The 18,933-nt window shown below is 42.3% G+C and overlaps 1 protein-coding gene across 1 annotated transcript in view; it reads left to right on the top strand.

Annotated features, from left to right (window-relative positions):
- The window catches only part of Catspere (catsper channel auxiliary subunit epsilon), a 90,781-nt gene that overhangs the window by 18,561 nt on the left and 53,287 nt on the right, over positions 1–18,933 (top strand). Inside the window, exons 4-7 of the mRNA XM_041635242.1 lie at positions 7,555–7,579; positions 11,941–12,018; positions 15,094–15,200; positions 16,861–17,353. Of these exons, the coding sequence (XP_041491176.1) occupies positions 7,555–7,579; positions 11,941–12,018; positions 15,094–15,200; positions 16,861–17,353 (703 nt within the window). The remainder of the gene's footprint in view (positions 1–7,554; positions 7,580–11,940; positions 12,019–15,093; positions 15,201–16,860; positions 17,354–18,933) is intronic.

The following is an 18,933-nucleotide window of genomic DNA, read 5'->3' on the forward strand; positions in this document are numbered from 1 at the left end:
ATCTCTGGGAACCTCCCAATACCCACTCCTGTTACTTTTATTTGGAGACGCACAGACTTCTGGACAGGGCAGCTAATATCTGAGGTGTTGTAGACAGATTTTTTAAGCAGTCTCAATCTCTAAGACTAATTTGTGTCCTCTAATGCCAGACCTAATAGTCAATCAGATAACTGGGAGACCCTCTCCTAGGGGAACTTTCCAACTCGGTTCTCAACCTTGAAAAGCATGTTACTCTCTAGCCCTTACTAAAATCTTTCAGGAGAATTCTTTATATGTAAATATATATATATGAATTTTTATATATGTAATATATATATATATTATATACTAATCCCAGTTCCCCTCCCTCCCCTCCTGCTACCCCACCTTTTCCCCATCTGCTCCTTAGAAAGGGTAAGGCTTCCCATGGGGATTCAATAAATTCTGTCACATCACCACACTGAGGCAGGACCAAGGCCCTCCCCCCACTTGTATCAGGCTGAGCAAGGTTTCTCTTCATAGGAAATGGACTCCAAAAAGGCAGATCATTCATTAGGGATTGCTCTTGGTCCCACTGCCAGTGGGTGCACAAACTGCCCAAGCCACCACTGTCACCTGCTTTCAGAGGGGGCTAGATTGATCTTATGCAGGTTTCTGGGTCGTCTGTCTGGAGTCAGTGAGCTCCCACTAGCTTGGGTCAGCTTTTGCTGTGGGTTTCCCCATCATGATCTTGATCCAGGAGATCTGTCCAGTGGTTAGTTCCACAGCTAACCACTGTGTCTGCATTTCTGCATCTGCTTCCACCAGTCATTGGATGAAGATTTTAGGAGATGGTATCTATGTCCACTTCCTAGGCAGATCCAAGTGTGTCTCTATGTCCTCTTTTTGTTACCTCGCTTCTCTGGAGTTGTAGACTGTAGGCTGGTGATCCTTTGTTTTATGCCTAATATTCACTTATGAGTGAGTATATTTGTCTTTCTGGGTCTGGTTTACTTCACTCAGGATGGTTTTCTCCACTTCCCGTTCATTTGCCTGTGAATTTTAAGGTTTTTTTTTTTAAATCACTGAGTAGTACTCCATTGTGTAAATGTACCACATTTTCTCTATTCATTCTTCAAGTTGAGGGGCATCTAGGTTGTTTCCAGGTTCTGACTATTATGAATAATGCTGCTATGAGCAAAACTGAGCAAATGTCCTTGTAGTAGGAGTGTGCTTCCTTTGGGTATATGCCCAAGAGTGGTATTGTTGGGTCGTGAGGTAGATTGATTCCCAATTTTGTGAGAAACTGCCATACTGATTTCCAAGGAGGTTGTACAAGTTTGCATTCCTACCAGCAATGGAGGAGTGTTTCTTTTTCTCTACATCCTCTCCTGCATGAGCTGTCATCAGTGTTTTTGATCTTGGACATTCTGACAGGTGTAAGATGTAAGGTTTCTCAAAGCTGTTTTGATTTGCATTTCCCTGATGGCTAAGGATGTTGAGCAATCCCTCAAATGTCTGTCAGTCATTTGAATTTCTTCTGTTGAGATTTCTCTGTTTACATCAGTATCCCACTTTTGATTAGATTATTTGGTATTTTGGTGTTTAATTTCTTGAGTTCTTTGTATATTTTGGAGATCAGCCTTCTGTCAGATGTGGGGTTCTGTAAGCTTCTTGTATTTTCATAGGCATGTCCTTTTTTAGTTTGGGAGTTTTCTTCTACGATTTTGTTGAATATACTTTCTGTGCCTTTGAGCTATACTTCTCCTTCTTCTATCCTCATTATTCTTAGTTTTGTTTTTTTCATGGTGTCTCAGATTTTTCTGGATATTTTGTATTAAGAATTTGTTAGATTTAACATTTTGTTTGACCAATGAACCTCTACGATATCTTCCATGCTTGAGATCCTCTCTTCCACTTCTTGTATTCTGTTGTTTATGCTTACGTCTTTAGGTCCTGATTGTTTTCCCAGATTTTCCATTTCCAGAATTCCCTCGGTTTGTGTTTTCTTTATTGCCTCTATTTCAGTCTTTAAGTCTTGAACCATTGCCTTCACCTGTTTGATTGCTCTTTCTTGATTTCTTCTAATTTTTTGTTTGTCTTTTTCTCCATTTCTTTAAGGGAGTTTTTCATTTCCTCTTTAAGGGCCTCAAACATTCTCCTAAAATTATTTTTTGGGTTATATTTTTTGGGTTATTTTGTCCTGCTTCATCTGTGTTAGGATGTTCAGGACTTGCTGTTATAAAGACACTAGTTCCTGGAGGTGCTGTATTGCTCTTTATGTTGTTGAGTGAAGTCTTACCCTGTTGTCTACTCATCTCTTCCTCCAATAGGTACAGGCAGAGCCTTTGCTTCAGGGGTGGTCTCTCTTTCTCCAATTGGTATAGTTGGGGGCTGTGATTCCATTGATAGTTCCTCTAGGTGTAGTCAGGGCAGAGCCTCCGGTGATCTCTCTTCTAGCTGCAGGGGGTTCTAAGACTCAAGTGGTTGCTCGCCTAGGTGCAGGTGCTTCTGAGGCTCTGTAGGTCATTGATGTGGCTGGGTATCATGTACAGAGAATGATCAGGACACAGGCACCTTTTCCCCAAGTAACTTCTCTCTATAGGTTTTGGAAGTCCTTGCGGCCAGGCTGTGCTGCTGCTGCTGGGCCTTCTACTTCTCATGCTCCCATCCCTCCCGGGTGGGGCCGCCCGTCCTGCACCAGTCAAAATGAGTTCTGGTGTCCATCCTGGAGATGTGAAATGGGGCCCCCTCTTGAAATGCTGGCAAGGACCCCTTTATAACAATGTCAGCTTCTGTTAATAGTTCTTGCCCAAAATTCATATTCTGTAACCCTATTATAATCCAAGTTAAAGGATGGGATGCTGCACACCCACAAGCTTATAGCTCCTGGGTCTTGGGAAGATCTCGGGGATTTAGGTTATCTGAGTCTGGTAATGACCATGGAATGGCATTTACTATATAGTGATCACAGGTTAGGACTCCGGTCCTCCCCATGGGACCTTTTTACATGACCTCCTTTGGCCTCTCACGTCCTTACAACTTAGCTCCAGACTACCTAGATAATCCAAAATGCCACCTCACCAGGGAGGAACTCGCTTTTTATATGGGGTTAGGTCTTCTGGCCACATAGCCAACTGTAGTGCTCAGGACTGTGTCCCTCACCAACAGAACAGCTTGTCCCTGGGAGCCCCCCTCAGCCTAGGTGACCTTCAAGGGCTTGCAACTCAACTATCCCTTAGACAAAACTGCCTATTCATCAATATGACGAATATATATACTTTCACATGGTCTTCCAATACTCTTAACTTAAACAACTCCATCAAATAGTCACTCCAAGGGTCTTGGTATGCCTGTACCATGGTTTATACCCCTGTATATCAACTAGCCTTTTCGCCATGGGAAACTGATCCGAGATCTGTGTCTTAGTACAAATTGTCCCACGAATATATTATTGTGATGGCTGAGCTGGCAGGAAACATTTGGACACTTGCCTGGGGCTATGATATAAGTGAGGAATGCCAATCTTCATCCCCATAATGGTGGGAACAGGTATTGTGGGTCAAGCTGCCTGGAGAGTAGCAGCACTAATTATTAGCCAAGTCAGTTACAATAGTTTCTCTGAGGCCATGGAAAAAGACCTATTCTGCCTCCAGGCAGTGACCTCATACCTTGTACAACAAGTAGACTATTTAGCAGAAATGGTCTAACCAAACAGAAGGGGACTCGACTCCTAAAACAAGGAAGACTAAGTGCTGCCTTGAGTAAGTCCTGTTGTTTCTATGCTAACCACTTGGGAGTCATTACAAACATTCTTCAAGAGCTCGATGAGAGTCTCCTCAAAGGGCAAAAAGAAAGACAACAATCTTTTCCTGGTTCTATAAGCTCTTTGATTGGTCCCCTTGGCTAACAATCCTAATGTCCTCTGTTGCTGGATTGTTGTTTATTCTTTTGCTACTCTTAATGATCTGTCCATATGTGGTTAATGTGCTGATTAGATTTGTAAAATACCACATTTCTTCAATGGAACTCTTGATTCTCCACTCACAGTATGCAGTCATTGTTGCTTTGCCTGCCTAAAACACCCTGATTGGTCTAATAAAGAGCTGAACGGCCAATAGCAAGGCAGGAGAAAGGATAGAGGAGGCTGGTGTGCAGACAGTATAAACAGGAGGAGAAATCTAAGCTTGGGGGAAGAGGGAAGAGTGAGAAAAGAAGAGGAGGAGAGGAGGACAGCAGGGACCAGCCACCCAGCCACCCACCCAGCCAGCCACCCACCCAACCAGCCACCCACCCAGCCAGCCACCCAGCCAGTCAGCCAGCCACCCACCCACCCAACCAGCCACCCACCCACCCAGCCACCCAGCCAGCCAGCCACCCAACCAGCCAGCCACCCACCCACCCAGCCAGTCAGAGTGAAAGAAGGAAAGAAAAACACTTAGAGTCGGGCGGTGGTGGCGCACGCCTTTAATCCCAGCACTCGGGAGGCAGAGGCAGGCGGATCTCTCGGAGTTCGAGGCCAGCCTGGTCTACAAGAGCTAGTTCCAGGACAGGAACCAAAGCTACAGAGAAACCCTGTCTCGAAAAACAAAAAAAACAAAAGAAAGAAAGAAAGAAAGACACTTAGAATAAAGAAAGTTAAAAAGCCCAGAGGCAAAATGTAGTTAAAGAGAAATGGGATAATTTAAGTTAGAAAAACCGGCTAGAAACAAGCCAAGCTAAGGTGGGGCATTTATACGTAAGAATAAGTCTCCAAGTATTTATTTGGCAGTTGGATGGTGGGCCCCCCAAAGAGAAAAAAAAAAAAAAAACCAAACAACTACACTTCTGCTTTGCCTCCTGAATGGCAGGATTATAGACCAATGTTAGTATACCTAGCCCTAGCTACACTCAACCTTGTTTTCTTCCCTACAAAGTTTTGGAATGATTTGTAAAATTTTGTTGAGATTTTATTTTTATTTGTTTTATTTAGTTTTTGTGATACTGGGGATTGAGGCAGGGATTTATATTTGGTAGACAAATGCTGTATCACTCAACTACATCTGTGCCCCGGGGATTTGTGCTGTAATTTTGTAGATGGAGTTTTCTTTGGGCTATCTGTAATTATTCAGCCACCTATAAGGCCACACTTCCGTGTCCTAAAGGCAGGCACATGTGGGCGGACCCTTGGGAACAAAGGGCCCGTGTGACCCACGTGCGCACATGCGTGGTTACCTCCACTTGTGACTCAATTAAAACCCTTGCGCGCATGCGTGGGTCGCCTGTCATCTGCGTCATCAGCATGTGATGTAGTCACGTCATCCCCCTGTTTGCTTGTGCTAGGCAGCCTTTAAAAGCTGGAGGCTCCGTCTTTGCTCTCTCTCCTTACATTGTTTTCTCAGGCCTGCGTGCACTTGGCTTCTCTAATAAAGTTCTAAGTGGGTTTGTTCGTGTCTGCTGTTTTCTTCCCACTCGCGTCAGATCATTTCACCGCCAGCTCATAAAAAATGACATGGAGACTTCTTATTAATTATGAAAGCTCAGCCTATAGCTTAGACTTATCCCACTAGCTCTTATAACTTAAATTAACTAATTTATATCCATCTATGTTTGCCTCATGGCTTTTTTACCCCTCTCTTTTACCTTGTACCTCCTGTTTCCTCTGGCATCTCTGCGGCACTGCGGATCATCTCCTCTCTTCTCTCTTTGTCCAGAAGTCCCGCCTAACCTCTTCCTGTCTAGCTATTGGCCATTTAGCTCTTAATTAAACCAATCAGAAGGTGCCTTTCAAAGAGATATCTTCACAGTGTACAAAACTATTATTCCACAACATAATTTATTGTATTTTAATATTTTAATTTATTTAGGAATATTTCTACTCAAGAATATTATACAACATTCCATTTATTTTGGTTATTTTGTATGTCAAAATTTTGTTAATTTTTCATAAAGGTATGTGAATACTAATTTTTCCTACTTACTTTGCATTTTGTTCCTATTATAAATAATCAAAATTTAAAATTGCTTTTTATTTTTTGAGACAGGTTTCTCTATGTATCTTTGGCTATTCTGGAATTCGCTCTTATAGACCAGGCTGGCCTAGAACTCAGAGATCCACCTGCCTCTGCCTCTTGAGTGCTGGGATTAAAGGTGAGTGCCACCACCGCCCAGCTATAAAATTACATTTTCTTAGTAGATTTTGCTATTGTATTGAATACAGGTTCAGGGTTTTTTTAAGAGTTAATTTCCTTTAGAGCGGTTTGAAATTCATGTAAAGCTGAGAGGGAGATGGAGAGCGATTCCTGCGGAGTCACCCCCTTCTGCTGAGTCACCCCCTTCTGCTGCTGTGCATGCACACCATTATCAGCATGGCTCCCACAGTGCCATATTTATTTTATTTTTATTGTTTTGGTTTTTCAAGACAGGGTTTCTCTATGTAGACCCAGATGTCCTGAAACTCACTCTGTAGACCAGGCTGGCCTCAAACTCACAGAGATCTGTCTGCCTCTGCCTCTGCCTCCCAAGCGCTGGGACTAAAGGCATGCGCCACCACCACCCGTTCTTGACATATTTATCTTAACTGATAAACCTATATCAGTGTTTTGGCACCAAAAGTCTAAAGCTTGTGTTACCAGTCAGCCACTCCTGGTGTTGTATTTCCCATGAGCATAGACAAATGCACGATGGTGGGTCTCTCATCCTGGGATCACACGATGTTTTCACTGTCCTGAAATACTGGCACCCGCATGTTCATTCTTCTTTCCTACATGACCCACAGACATCATGCTTCTTTTTTCTCGTTAACTTTTCCTACAGCTTTTGATTTTCCAGAATAACGTATAGTTGGAATTATATAGTACATAGCCTTTCAGAATAGCTTTTTTTGTTTTTAATTTAATAACATACACTTAAGACCCAAGTACCTCAGCCTTTGGTGATGATAAATGGGTTAAAGATCCCTTGGTAAATAAGTAGATATATCTTAGGGTTTGTTTCATTTTTGTTTTATATAACAGTGAATTCTTTGTAATTATGTAATAAAATGTAAAAAGAATATCCAAAGGTTTAGAAACGTGTATCTTGCTCTTTCGACCATCTTGGCACTGGCAGAAGCCTGCTGGGAACAGGACTTCTAAAAGGCGAATGTGTCTGGAGGGCTGTGGTACAAGGCCGTTCTTTGCTGGCTCTAAGTGAGGTCTCTGGAACCAAAGAGAGCATATAACTCTTCTTAAAATTGAGGGTGTTTATGGTGGAGATGAAACTGAACTCTACTTGGGCAAGAGCTGTGCTCTTGTGTGCAAAGCAAAGAACAGCACAGTGGATCCTGGAGGCAAACCACACAAAACCAGAGTGATCTGGGAAAGGACACTCAGGTATGGAAACACTGGCATGGTTCATGCCAAATCCTGAAGCCATCTTCCTATAAAGGCCTTTGGACACAGCATCAATGTGATGCTGTACCCTTCCCGGATTTAAACTACTGAAAAGTAAATAAATAAAAGTGGATTTGTGTTAATAATAAAAAAAGAACAAAGAAGCATATATATTGAAAGTATAATATTCTAACTAATGCTTACACCATGTTTATTAAAATGTATTTTATTTTTCTCCCAACAGAGAAAATCTTGAAGATTTAACCCAGGTAACTCTTGTCAATTTTGCATATCCATCACATGTCATTACTATTTTCCATTTATCATTTGTGTTTCCAGGTGAGGAATTTCCCAACGTACTTTTGTCATAAATTCTCTATAGAGTAGCAAGGCTCAGAGTGTGTTTTGAAGACCCCTTAGTTGGCCAGGAGGCCTAGTCAGGGAAGTTCAACCATACATTTACAGAAGGTGGATTTTTTTCTCCAATATTCTTTTATTAAATAGCAGAAACATTATTCAAGTGTCTTCTGTTGAAACACTAAAGAAAATTGGAAACTATTAGCAAACATTGTATTGGTTGTTCTTATTTGGTAAAATATGCTCTTTTTACAAAATACATGTTAACATATATTTTATGAATATAATGTAGCATGTATCATGGTTTTATAAATTAGTATTTTTGATGTTCTCAGTTTTATTACATGGTACTTTTGATAAGTCTAATCCACAAAATACAAAAAGCTTTACAGGACCCAGGTATGATTTGCAACCTGAGCAAACAGGAGGATGATGTAGGGGAATAAGAAATTTGAGGCCAGCTTGAGCTATAAAGCAAGATCTTGTCTCAAAACAAATGCCATGAAATTATTTAAAGACTGGAGATGTAGCTCAGTTGGTAGAGCACTTTCCTGGCTCGCACAAAGCCCTTGGTTCAATCCCCAGAACCACATAAACTGTGTGGCTACTAGTCCATGCCTGTGGCCCATGGATCAAGGCTGGTCCATGTCAGCACTCCAGAGACAAAGGTCCAGAGTTCAAAGTTATCTTCAGCAATACAGTGGGTTCAATCAACCCATAATCTCAAATGTTATCAAGGATATATAGAACAATTAGTTTTGGGCTACCCGGCAAGACCCTGTCTAAAACACTATACCCCAAAACAAAGGAGACATAATTCCAGTTAGGCAAAATATATAATGCACAAAACTCTTTTTTTTTTTTTTTTGATTTTTGAGACAGTGTTTCTCCGTAGCTTTTGGTTCCTGTCCTGGAACTAGCTCTTCTAGACCAGGCTGGCCTCGAACTCACAGAGATTCGCCTGCCTCTGCCTCCCAAGTGCTGGGATTAAAGGCGTGCGCCATCACCGCCCGGCTTCACAAAACTCTTTAATAATGCCTTTTAAATCTAGATTTTTCTAGATTTAACTGAGTTGACCCCAAAGGTGGCAAGGCCAAATTCTACTAAAGAGAGCGGGAAGAAATTTACAAATGTTCTGAAAAGCGCCAGCAGCAGATGGTCTCCTCGGAGTCCTTGCTGCCTTTGCAGAGCAAATGATGCTAATGATGTCCCAGCAGACCATGACTATCTGATCTCTAGCATCTCTTAATCTATGTGCGGGGCACACAGTAGCAGGCGGGACATGTCCCTACCCTCATCGTTGTGTCGTTACAGCTTGTTGAAAGGCATTATACAAAGCTGCTTATTCAATTTATAAATCCAGTATAATTCTAAAATCTAAAACTTGACCCGGTTCAGAAAATTATTGACATCTTTTTGAAAATATGCAAAAAGTTGGCATAAAATAGCAACAAGAAGTATCAACAGCAGGCAGTTGCCGTGCAAGCATGGTGACCGGCACTCCATTCCCAGAACCCACATAGAGGCGGGAAGAGAGAAGCAAGCTCCACACAATTGTTCTCTTACCTCCACACACCATGACACAACCACCAACCACATATACACGAGTACACACACGATAATAAATAAAATTTTAAGTAGATGTCTAGAAGACAAAAAGCAATCATCTAATATTGTCTATTGGTATTAGGCATCCCAGGAATCGGTCAGCATCACCTAGAATAGTATCAAAACAAAGGCTATAAAACATCATCACAGTACTTAGGGACTTATCACTAAGATTTTCCACAAAGAAAGACTCCATCCCCATATTTATGACCTAAGAATCATTACAGAAGCAAGTAAGAGAAACCTGCCACTCAGCTCATCAAAACAAAACAGCCAAGCCAAGAAGCTAAGGCCAGACCATCACAATGGCTAGCTCAGGTGCAGCTAAAACCATCACCAGAAGTCAGCAAGGACTTAAATGCCATGAATAAATTTAATATAATAATTATTTATTATGCTATAGTTAATATCTCATGCTATATACCCATCTCACACTTCCAGAACATTTGGCAGGCTCTGTGTCAACGAAGGCAGATGATGGGCCATGCCTTCTGTAACAACTAGGCAATTAATTTAGGAATTAATAATAGAATTTCTTAGAAAGTCTCCAGGCTCAGATTTTTTTGTTTTGTTTTTCTCCCTCACTAGGCAACCCAAGATGGCTTTGAGCTTGCAGTCTTCCTGACTCTGCTCTTAGATTTCTGGGGATTATGGACATATACCCTTACACCCAGCCTCCACCATAGGGAAATCTAATGTGTGAGTGTTTGGCCTGCATGTATGTATGTGTGCCATGCAGATGGAGTGCCTTTGGAGGCCAGAATAGGGCACCTGATTCTCTGGAATTGGAATTACAGATGAATATGAGCCAACATGTCTCTGAATCAAACCTGGCCCCTCAGAAGAACAGCAGAGCTCTTAAATTTTAAACACCGAGCCATCTCTCCAGTCCCCAGATAATGGAGATTTTAAATACATGTGTTTACGGGTTATAAAAGAAACCAAAATGAGCATTACAAAGTTTTTCTAATGTTTATTTAGTTTTATGCATACAGATTTTTCTTTTTTACCTGCCTGTACGACTGCACACCACGTACATACAGTGCCCCCAGAGGAGGGTGTTGGATCCTCTAAGGCAGGAGTTACAGACAGTTGTGAGCCACCATGTGGGTGCTGGGAATTAAAACCAGATCCTTTGAATGAGCTGTCAGTGCTCTTAACCCCTGATCCATCTCTTCAGCTTGAAGAATTACAAAGTATTTTAAACCAAATAATGACGACCTCCAGGCAGATATTCAAGAACAGACAATCATCCCCCCCTCTCAGCAACAACCCAGAAGAAAAATATGTGCAAGGGACATGAACGTGGACCTTGAACACAGGGAGAGACCTTTGCATTTTCTCACAAAGCAAACACAGTCAAACTACATCAAAATTCCATTTTTCATCGATCTGAGTGGCGCTGTCCGAGGAGATAGAAGGAAAGAGCTCTCACATATTGCTATGGCAGGCCTACCGCGGAAACTGCTGGGTAGTAGCTGGGAAACTCACTATGTGGAGCCAGCAAAAAGGCACAGTATGTGTGTGGAGCCGCACAACTTGGTGACTTGGGTTTGATCCCTGGAACCCAAGTGTCCTGGTTATCTTTAATTGTCAACTTGACACAGCCATCTGACAGGAAAGCACACGTGGAGGAATTGTCTCCATCAGATTTGCCCATGGGTGTGTATTTGTACTAAAAGGAGGGGAGAAGTATCTTTCTTGGTTCTATAGAAAGGTTTTCAGAACTTAGAGAAATGGAGCCAATAACTAACTGGGTCCCTGTGGGTGGGAACTGAGTGATGGAAAGGGGAGGCATTTGGTTGCTGTCGTTCTCTTTGTCATATAATTTGCTTTGGGCAATGTGAATAAATTATTCAAGAAAAAATAAGGAAAAATGGTATCTGTTTTTATTAACCTATGATGTCAAATGCTAAGGATAAGTTACAAATGGTGTGCAGAGGGTGATTTCGTTTTCCATAAAACGTGGGGAAGTGTAGGAAGGCTGCCACGTCCATTTACGAAGAAAGGTGTGTGATCATTAATACAGGATATTATTATCAATTACTTCCAGTTATAGAAAGATTTTTTTTAACACTTCATGGACCTTTGTGTTGTTCTAGTTATTAAAAACTACCAACACTGCTTTTGATGTTTTAAAATAGAAAATAATGAAAACCGTTTTCTCACTTTTGTTTTTACGTGTATGCATATTGTACCTACAACCGTGTGCCACCTGCCTGCCTGCTGCCTGCAGAGGCAGCAGAGAGCACTGGAGCCTTCATACCTGGAGTTAAAGATGGTTGTCAGTCCCCATGTAGGTGCTGGCAATTAAACCCAAGTCTCTCTGAGTAGCTAGTACTCTTAACCACGGAACCATCGCTTCAGCCCCAGTAATGAAAACTTTTGAATTAATTAAGAACATTTTGAGTGGTTTTGCCACAACAACAACAACAAAAAATGAAATTTGTATAAAATAAAAGGAAATGCAAATGTTTTGTGTATTTTTAATATTCTCTGATAATTTTATGTATGCATAGAATGTATTTTGTTTATACCAACCATTATCCCTCCCCCAAACTACTCCAAGATTCACCCTCTGTCCTCACCCCCTCCCAATTTAGTGTACTCTTCTTTTTTATAACCCACTGAGCCTGATTTGTGCCTCTCATATTTTCTTTTATAGACTATCACTATATGGGTATATGATCCAGAAATTTCCAGCAGCGAAGAGTTGGAATGGACCGCGGAGAAACCTTCTCTCGTAAGTACAAACATCATCTTAGGTTAGATCACACAGGCCGCCTGTCTTTAAGGACTGAGTGTAAGCTATAGTCAATGGATAGTCTTCTAAGCTTCCTGAAACCAGCTTAAAACACTTTTACGGCCCCCTTGTTCAGCTTAGTCACTATAGATATCTTGACCTTGACCTTGAGCTCTACAATTGTAAACTTCTCTAGCCTGCGGTGGTGGCACACACCTTTAATCCCAGCACTTGGGAGGCAGAGGCAGACAAATCTCTGAGTTCAAGACCAGCCTGGTCTATAGAGCTAGTTTCAGTATAGCCAAGGTTACTCTGAGAAACCCTGTCTCGAAAAAACCAAACCAAAACAAAAAAAATTGTAAATCTCTCTGTTGAGTATTCTCTCATGGGGGGAAGAGAGGGTCATTTCTGTGCCTTAAGGATATGCTCTATTGAAGTGATGCCTTAAAAAACATAGCTAAGTTGTAACACAGCAAATGTGTCAGCCCTTCCTTATATTTGCTACAAATTTACTGCTTTGAAGACTTAAATTTTGTTTTCTGTTACAACTCAAGCATACTGAGGAAAATCAATATAGGCTACTATTCTCTCACGAGCCTGTCGCTGTTTTAGTGGGGAGCGTGGGGAGCGGTGTGGCATGTGTTTGCATAAGACGTGTGGGGAGTGGAGACGTGCCAGAGCATGTGTGTCAAGGCTGGAAGACAGCTTTGTGGAACCAGTCCTCTTCTTCCACCTTTGTCTGGATTCCAGGGGTTGACAGGCATCTGGAGATGCAATCTGAGGTCAGGATCACCCCTTTGTTTGTACAAGCATCAGTAGAGGTAAGAACTCTCCAGTGACTGGCTGCTCTGCTTCTCTGACCCTTCAGCTTTCACTCCCTAATATCTGACTCCTGGTTTTATTTATTAAGACCAATTAGAATTTGTGCTACAATTCTGCTTTAAATTCTTTTAGAAACCTGTAGTGTTTCTCAAAGCCTTTCATGGCCCTATATTCCTGGTTCACAAAAGGCTCCAATTCTTCCATACCCTCAGCCACACTTTGCAGGTTTTGTGGAATCAATCAGTGATGTTGTTTTGCTTTTTGAAATAGCTATCCCCAACATAGGGGAAATCTCACTGTGTGTGCTGTTTGCTTGCTTGTTTGTTTGTTTGTTTTAGGCATAACCTCACTAAATAGCTCTAGCTGGCCTCAAACTCAGAGATCTACCTGCTTTTTCCTCCTGAGTACGAGGATTAAAAGTGTGTGTCACATTGCCAACATCATTGTGGTTAGATCTGCCTTCTGTAAGGACTGGGGATGCTGACCATCTCTTCATGTTCCTATCGACCATTTACATAATCTACTTTGGGAAAAGATGTCTTTTTAAGTCTTTGTTCATTTGTGGTCATGTTCTTTCGGAATTACTGGGCATTATTCTGAATATTAATATCCTGTGCCAGATGTGATTAGCAAGTATTTTCTTTCTTCTATGGGCTGCTTTTCTTTACCTTACTTTTATTTTTTGTTTGTTTGTTTGGTTAGTTGGTTGGGGTTTTTTTTTTAAGGGTTTTGTTGTTGTTTTGGGGGTTGTTTGTTTGTTTGGTTTTTTGAAACAGGGTTTCTCTATGTAGTCTTATCTGTCCTGGAACTCATTCTGTAGACCAGGCAGATTCCTGTCTCCCTGGTTCTGGGATTAGTGGCATGGACCACCGTGCCTAGCTGGTCTTCTCACCTTGCTGAGAGTGTCCTTTGGTACACAGATATTTTGAACTTTGGGGAGGGATGTTTCAATGTCTATGGAGGCCAGAAGAACGCACTGTGGGGAGAGAGAAGGAATCAAGGTCAAATTCTGGGGACCTTCAGTAGAGCAGGGGAAAAGTGATGTGGAAATGTCAGCATTAATGAAGTGCTTCAGATGGGATGATCACCTCAGTATATTGAATGCTGACAGATTTTTAGTATTATTATTTTTCTGGAACCACTAAAGTTGGTTAGCAGGTGAAGTTTCTTGCCACCAAGCCTGAATGACCTGAGTTCAATCCCTGTGACCCAGGTGAGGGAGAGAAGTGATTCCCTCAGGTTGCCCTGAGACCTCCACATGTGTACCATGGCTGACCTCCACATGTGTGCCCTGTGACCTCCACATGTGTGCCCTGTGACCTCCACATGTGTGTCATGGCTGACCTCCACATGTGTACCATGGCTGACCTCCACATGTGTGCCCTGTGACCTCCACATGTGTGCCCTGTGACCTCCACATGTGTGCCCTGTGACCTCCACATGTGTGCCCTGTGACCTCCACATGTGTGCCCTGTGACCTCCACATGTGTGCCCTGTGACCTCCACATGTGTGCCCTGTGACCTCCACATGTGTACCATGGCTGACCTCCACATGTGTGCCCTGTGACCTCCACATGTGTGCCCTGTGACCTCCACATGTGTGCCCTGTGACCTCCACATGTGTGCCCTGTGACCTCCACATGTGTGCCATGGCAATGCACACCGTTACCCACAACAAAAACACAAAATAAAAATAAAAAGAAAAACTTAGGTTTCTGTATTTTCAGGATCTCAGCAGTCTTCATTCACGTAGGCTTCTGATGAAGCAAAGATACCCTTAATATGTTGGCTCCCATACCGTGGCTTATATTCATTTATAGACCAGAGCGAGCACTGTCCCGTGGAGCTGCACCTCTTTTCATAAAATTCTTAGGGGGAAGAAGCTAGATGGTTAAAAGAAACAAAAAATAAGCTGGGTAGTGGTGGCGCACGCCTTTAATCCCAGCACTCAGGAGGCAGAGGCAGGCGGATCTCTGTGAGTTCAAGGCCAGCCTGGTCTAGAAGAGCTAGTTCCAGGACAGGAACCAAAAAAAGATAAGGAGAAACCCTGTCTCAAAAATCAAAAAAAAAAAAAAAAAAAAAAGAAAAGAAACAAAAAATAAATCTCGAAAGTTTGTTGAATATATATATATAAGCATAAACAATATCTTAATTAAAAGAACATTATTAAATACATGAAAGTATATCCAAATACCTTTGGCTATGAAAATAATAAAAGAGAAACTTTATCTGTTTTTGTTTTTGTTTTTTCAGAATTCCAAAATACTAACCAACTTGTTGAACACCCTGGGGCAACACCCTCACATTCACACGTTAATGAAGAGGATCACCTATCAACCGAATCCCTTAAGTTTGGAGGGGTATTTAATTTTTTAATTTACCTTTAATTTAAAAATCGGAAACTTTAAACGAGATTTGAAAACATTAGTGGACTTTTATAAAATGTATCTGACATGAGATTTCCAAGGGAAGAATTCCTTTATGCTACAGGAAAAATAACTTGCGATCATTTCGGCTGACAATCAACTCAGAAAACACCAGTCAGACTGGTGTTTAAAAACCTAACCCTCAATCTAAAAGCCTCAAAAGCGGTGACCATGTCCCTAAATGTTCCCAGCTCAGCTGTGAAAGTGGACTATAGCTGTGTGTGACTGTAATAGTCCCTGCCTCCACCAGTGCCCCATAACACACAGGTTCTCTAATAACCAGAAAGGCAACCTCTGTTAACCAGCAAAGGTAGATCACAAGGTACAGACAGGCTTTCTTAACCTCCTGAGCACCTAGTCACAGGCAGAGTGGGTTGGAGCTAAGGGATATAGTTACTGTCTTCAACAAGGGAACCGAGATGTTCCCATGGAAGTGAACCCAGGCTACTGAGTGACACACTGCCCGACCCAGGCCTGCAGGAGAGGGCGGCGGGAGTACTTTCCTGAAAGTGAAGTGGCCAAATCGGGAGTCTTCTCAGTGTGGGTGAGGGGTGACAAGTTCCAAGACTTGCAGAAAACTGCAATGAATAGGTAAAGAAGTGCCACTCAGATCTTCGGAGGAGTAAGTCGGAACTCAAATTATTCATGCTTTTATAACACTGTGGCAATGTAGGACCAGCGGTCCCTATAAAACCAAACTGCAGGCTGTCTCTGATGGAGCAGAAGGGCTGGGATTAAAGGTGTGTGCCACCACTGCCCGGCCCTTTCCTATTTTTAACAAGCTTTGTTGAATGATAACTTACACGCCAAATATTCCACCGTTGTAAACTATGGTTCACACCCATTCAGTGGTCGGGACATCCCCACTTGCCCACCCGGTGCCACTATTATATGAACATGACTCCTGGTTCAGTCACTCTCAAGTTGGCAAGCACCTTGGTTATACTTCCCTTCAGCTCTGCTGTGTACCATGCTGCTGGGAGCATCTGCATGTTGATTTGCAGCTGCCACCATGCAGCTTCTCCTCAACATGCAGAAACTGCTCAATTTCTGGGGCTTGTGGTATCTCTCACATCTGGTTTTTGAGGGATGACTTAAACTGTGCGGTTTTAAAGTTGCTACCCTTCTCAGATCTCCCTCGGCAGAACAGAAAGTTTCCTGCTTCTCTACACCCATTGCATGACACCTGTTATTGTCTGCTTTATATAGCAGTAACCATAGAAGGACCCGCTGATGAAATTAATAAGTGTGGTATAGTTGACTTCAGAGGGAAGAAGGAAAGGCATATCTAAGGGATTTGTCTTCATCTGTCATACAAGAAAGCAATAGGTAATGTGTAAAACTGTATGTTAAGAAAGAGGGGGATAGGACTGTTTACTTGGCGTTAGTGAGACATACTGCAGAAAAAAGAGCATCCAAAATCAAGAGTATTTTCCTCTCTGAGTGAAGAATAAACAAATGGAGCCATGGCAGCCTATGTTGATAAAAGCTTAGAATTTTTTTAGATGTATAAACTGTGCATGATGGATCAGAGAAAGCAGAGATAATTTTTCTTCTCTCTTTTTTCTTTTCTTTTTCATTTTTCTTTCCTTAGAACCTGGAACTTTACTCTGCCAATGTCCTCAGATGATGTAGTGAAAGAGATAAGAGGAACCAAAGTGGCTTTTCAAGATTGCTTCGTTTCCAATCGCCCCTTCCTTCTGACGTTTCCATTGTTGCTCCTCTCCTCAGGCCCAGCAGACTTACCAGTCACGCTGCCTGCTGGAAGTCCATTGATGAGTGGCAGTGGTGTCTGCGTTTATACGTTTTCTGTCCTGGTCACTGAAGATGAAACCTTCCAAACAAATGATTCCTTCCTTACCTGGACCAGGATAAGAATCCCCCCAGGTAGCCTGAGTGAAACTGACAGGCACAACGTCAGTGATGTGACCATACTCAAAGGTGCAATTGTTTTTATAATAAGTGGTGGTATTTACGTAAAAACTGAGGGGTCATTTAGAAGACTGGGCAAGAAAGACGGTGCTCCTGAAAATGGCGTTGTTGGCGTTTCAAGAAGAAAGTGGTGTAAGGTCAGGTATTTATTTAAGGTTAGTGAAAGGTGATAAATGTGAGTATGTGTGTTATCTATATATTACTATAATGTTTATTCAGTACTATATTAGGGGCTCTACAAAGCATCTTTTTGCATGGTTATTTTCTCTCTCAGCCAATAGCCCCACTAACCTCCTAAGACCATACAAGATTCAGCACGGCCGGGCAGTGGTGGCGCACGCCTTTAATCCCAGCACTCGGGAGGCAGAGGCAGGCGGATCTTTGTGAGTTCGAGACCAGCCTGGTCTACAGAGCTAGTTCTAGGACAGGCTCCAAAGCCACAGAGAAACCCTGTCTCGAAAAAAAAAAAAAAAAAGAACAAACAAAAAAAAAGATTCAGCATGTTCAAGCTCATATTTGGCTAAAGACAGTTATTTAAAGATGTAAACAACTATATCTCTGAAATTCAAGTTTTCTGAGGTATCTTAGCAATAAAGATGTTATCCCCAGTGACAAAGAAAAAAATTAATCTTGTATGCTATCATGAAGAGCAACGCAGTCACACTGTGAGGACTGAGCTTCCCTATATATGTTCCCCCAAGATCCTGTGTGCTTTCAAAAGTTAACCAACCTGCCCACAATAGTATGGGGAATAGATACCAAAGCATTCTCACTACAAAACATAAATATTGCACAAAAATGTAAATGTTCTTTTAATACATCGTTGGGCTCCTAAAGAAACATGGCAAAAGCAAGCACATATGTTGAACATTAAAATGTATGAAATAACCAAGTCAACCATGAAGGATGGTCTGAATGATGTGTGGCTACAGTTCCAGTTGCCGTGAATCCTGGACAGTAGGGCTGGGCTATTCCTGGTAGCAAAGATAGGGCCTGGCTTTCTTACAACATTCTCAGCTTCGGTGGTAATGAGCGTGGCTGCTCTGACACCCACCTCACAAACACTTCATAAAGCGTTTCATAGAGCCACAACATAGGACCCACCAAGCTGCTCCCCACCTCAGGGAAGCTCACCCCACTCTTGCCTTGGGGTGCTCTGCTCAGCTTTATCAACCCCACTGATGCTTTGGGAAATGAGCTTTCACTTAACCTGTGTCTTGATTGAATTCATCCTTTCAAAGAGAACACTCCCACCCCACCACGTACTCCCAATCCCCACCTCCCCACAACTTTCCCACAGTAAGAGAAATTCTGGGAGGAAAAAAGCTGTCCCAAAGGGCTGGCCCAGAAGAAGATGCAAATTTTAACATGTGCGCTGTCCTCAGGACTGACCTCTGACCGTCAAAGTTCAGATACCAGGAGGCGAAGCCTTAGGACAGAGTAAAGTTGGGGGGAGGGCATGGAACAAACTCTTTTTGCATAAAACAATAACCTCCAAAGAGATCCTAATACATCCAAACCTCTGTCAGCTTTCATTACAGAAAGTGGAGGGACTGGAGATTGGCTTAGCAGCAAAGAGCGCTGAGTGCTCTCCCAGAGGACCTGACTTTGAGTCCCAGCACCCACATGGTAGCTCAGAAACATCTGTAACTCCAGTCCGAAGGGATCCAATACCCTCTTTTGACCTCCTTAGGCATCAGAAATGCACATGGATGTACAGACATTTATCTAAGCA

This window comes from Microtus oregoni, unplaced genomic scaffold, assembly GCF_018167655.1.
Source record: "Microtus oregoni isolate MIOR12 unplaced genomic scaffold, Mior012 000047F_ref0000412, whole genome shotgun sequence".
Taxonomy (NCBI): Eukaryota; Metazoa; Chordata; class Mammalia; order Rodentia; family Cricetidae; genus Microtus; species Microtus oregoni.